Source organism: Eschrichtius robustus, chromosome 1, assembly GCF_028021215.1.
Source record: "Eschrichtius robustus isolate mEscRob2 chromosome 1, mEscRob2.pri, whole genome shotgun sequence".
NCBI lineage: Eukaryota > Metazoa > Chordata > Mammalia > Artiodactyla > Eschrichtiidae > Eschrichtius > Eschrichtius robustus.
Window position 1 is genome coordinate 75887871 of NC_090824.1, and position 1551 is coordinate 75889421.

The window sequence follows — 1551 nt, forward strand, 5'->3', positions numbered from 1 at the left end:
AGAACATGGAGCTAAGCATATGGCAGACGGTCAATAAATACTTGGTAAGTAACTGTTTCATTATTTAGAATTTTTTAAGATCCCTAAGAGAGCAAACTGTGTATATTTCTTTTATATTTTCCATTGCTGCTCAAGTCATGCTTCCTAACTAACCAACCAGCCAAGTAGTGGGGAACTTCTCTATGACAAAGTTCTATCAACAATCTTCAGAAGGCTGTCCATAGGGCAGAACGAAACCAGTGAGAGCCCCTGTGTGTTTCACCTCATTTCTGGTGGTCCTCTCTTTCCACACCGCAGAGCACTGGAGAAATATGGAAGGGGCAAACCTGAGCCGAGGGATTGAGTTTGAGCTCTTGGGCCTCACCAGTGACCCCTGGCTCCAGACACTGCTCTTCATGGTGTTCCTGGGCATGTACACTATCACGCTGCTGGGGAATCTGATCATGTCCATTATGATCCACGCTGAGTGCCACCTTGCACACACCCATGTACTCCCTTCTGAAGAGCCTCTCCTTCTCGGATTTCTGCTACTCCTTCACAGTTGTCCCCCAGACCCTGGTGAACTTCTTAACCAAGAGGAAGGTGATCTCTTCTCCCGGCTGCATGGCTCAGATGTTTTTCTATGCGGGTTTTGCCACCAGTGAGTGCTATCTCGTTGCTGCCATGGCCTACAACTGCTATGCGGCTATTTGTAACCCCCTGCTCTACCCAACTGCCACACCTCCTGAGGTCTGTGCCTCTCTGATTGTGGGCTCCTACCGTGCAGGATTCCTCAGTTCTCTAATCCACACGAGCTGTATCTTTAGTCTGAAATTCTGTGGTGCTCACGTGGTCACTCACTTCTTCTGTGATGGAGCGCCCATCCTGTCTCCGTCACGCGTGGACACTTTGCTGTGTGAAATCCTGCTCTTCATTTTTGCTGGTTTCAACCTTTTGAGCTGTACCCTCACCATCTTGGTCTCCTACCTCTTCATTCTCGTCACCATCCTGAGAAGGAACTCAGCCCAGGGCAGGTTCAAGGCCTTTTCCACTGTGCTTCCCACTTCACTGCTGTGTGCCTCTTCTATGGCACAACACTTTTCACGTACCTGCGCCCCAGGTCCAGCCACTCCCTGACCCAAGACCTCAAGGTTGCTGTGATCTACACAGTGGTGATCCCAGTGCTGAACCCCCTATCTACTCTTTGAGAAACAAGGATGTGAAAGAAGCTTTAAGAAAGGTTTGGGGAAGGAAAATAATGGAATGATCTTCTCAGTTCATCACCACATATCTTTAGAAAACTGAGGGTACTTTATGTAGTGCCAACCTGAGTACAATGCCATGCTCACCCCTCTTTATAGGGGGCACTCTCTGGTCTGCAGGTGCTTCTGCATCTACCTGCCACAGAAAGAATTGATGGTGTCATAGAGACTAAAAAGAAGCAAGGAGGGTTGGCTTGTTGCATAATTGGACCCCTGGCAATATTTAGTCATGCCTTTGTTCAGATGCTTCATTCATATTTCCATGTTTGTGAATATTATAGTTTATTGTTACAAACTGACATTTATATTC

At 47.3% G+C, this 1551-nt stretch overlaps 1 protein-coding gene across 1 annotated transcript; it reads left to right on the forward strand.

Annotated features, from left to right (window-relative positions):
- The first annotated feature begins 230 nt into the window (after positions 1 to 230).
- Positions 231 to 1246, forward strand: OR5AU1 (olfactory receptor family 5 subfamily AU member 1). Its single transcript, XM_068534868.1, is given in 4 exon segments — positions 231 to 461; positions 463 to 1027; positions 1030 to 1173; positions 1176 to 1246. Coding segments are annotated over 4 exon segments (930 nt in total). The 5' UTR covers positions 231 to 311.
- The last annotated feature ends 305 nt before the right edge of the window (positions 1247 to 1551 follow it).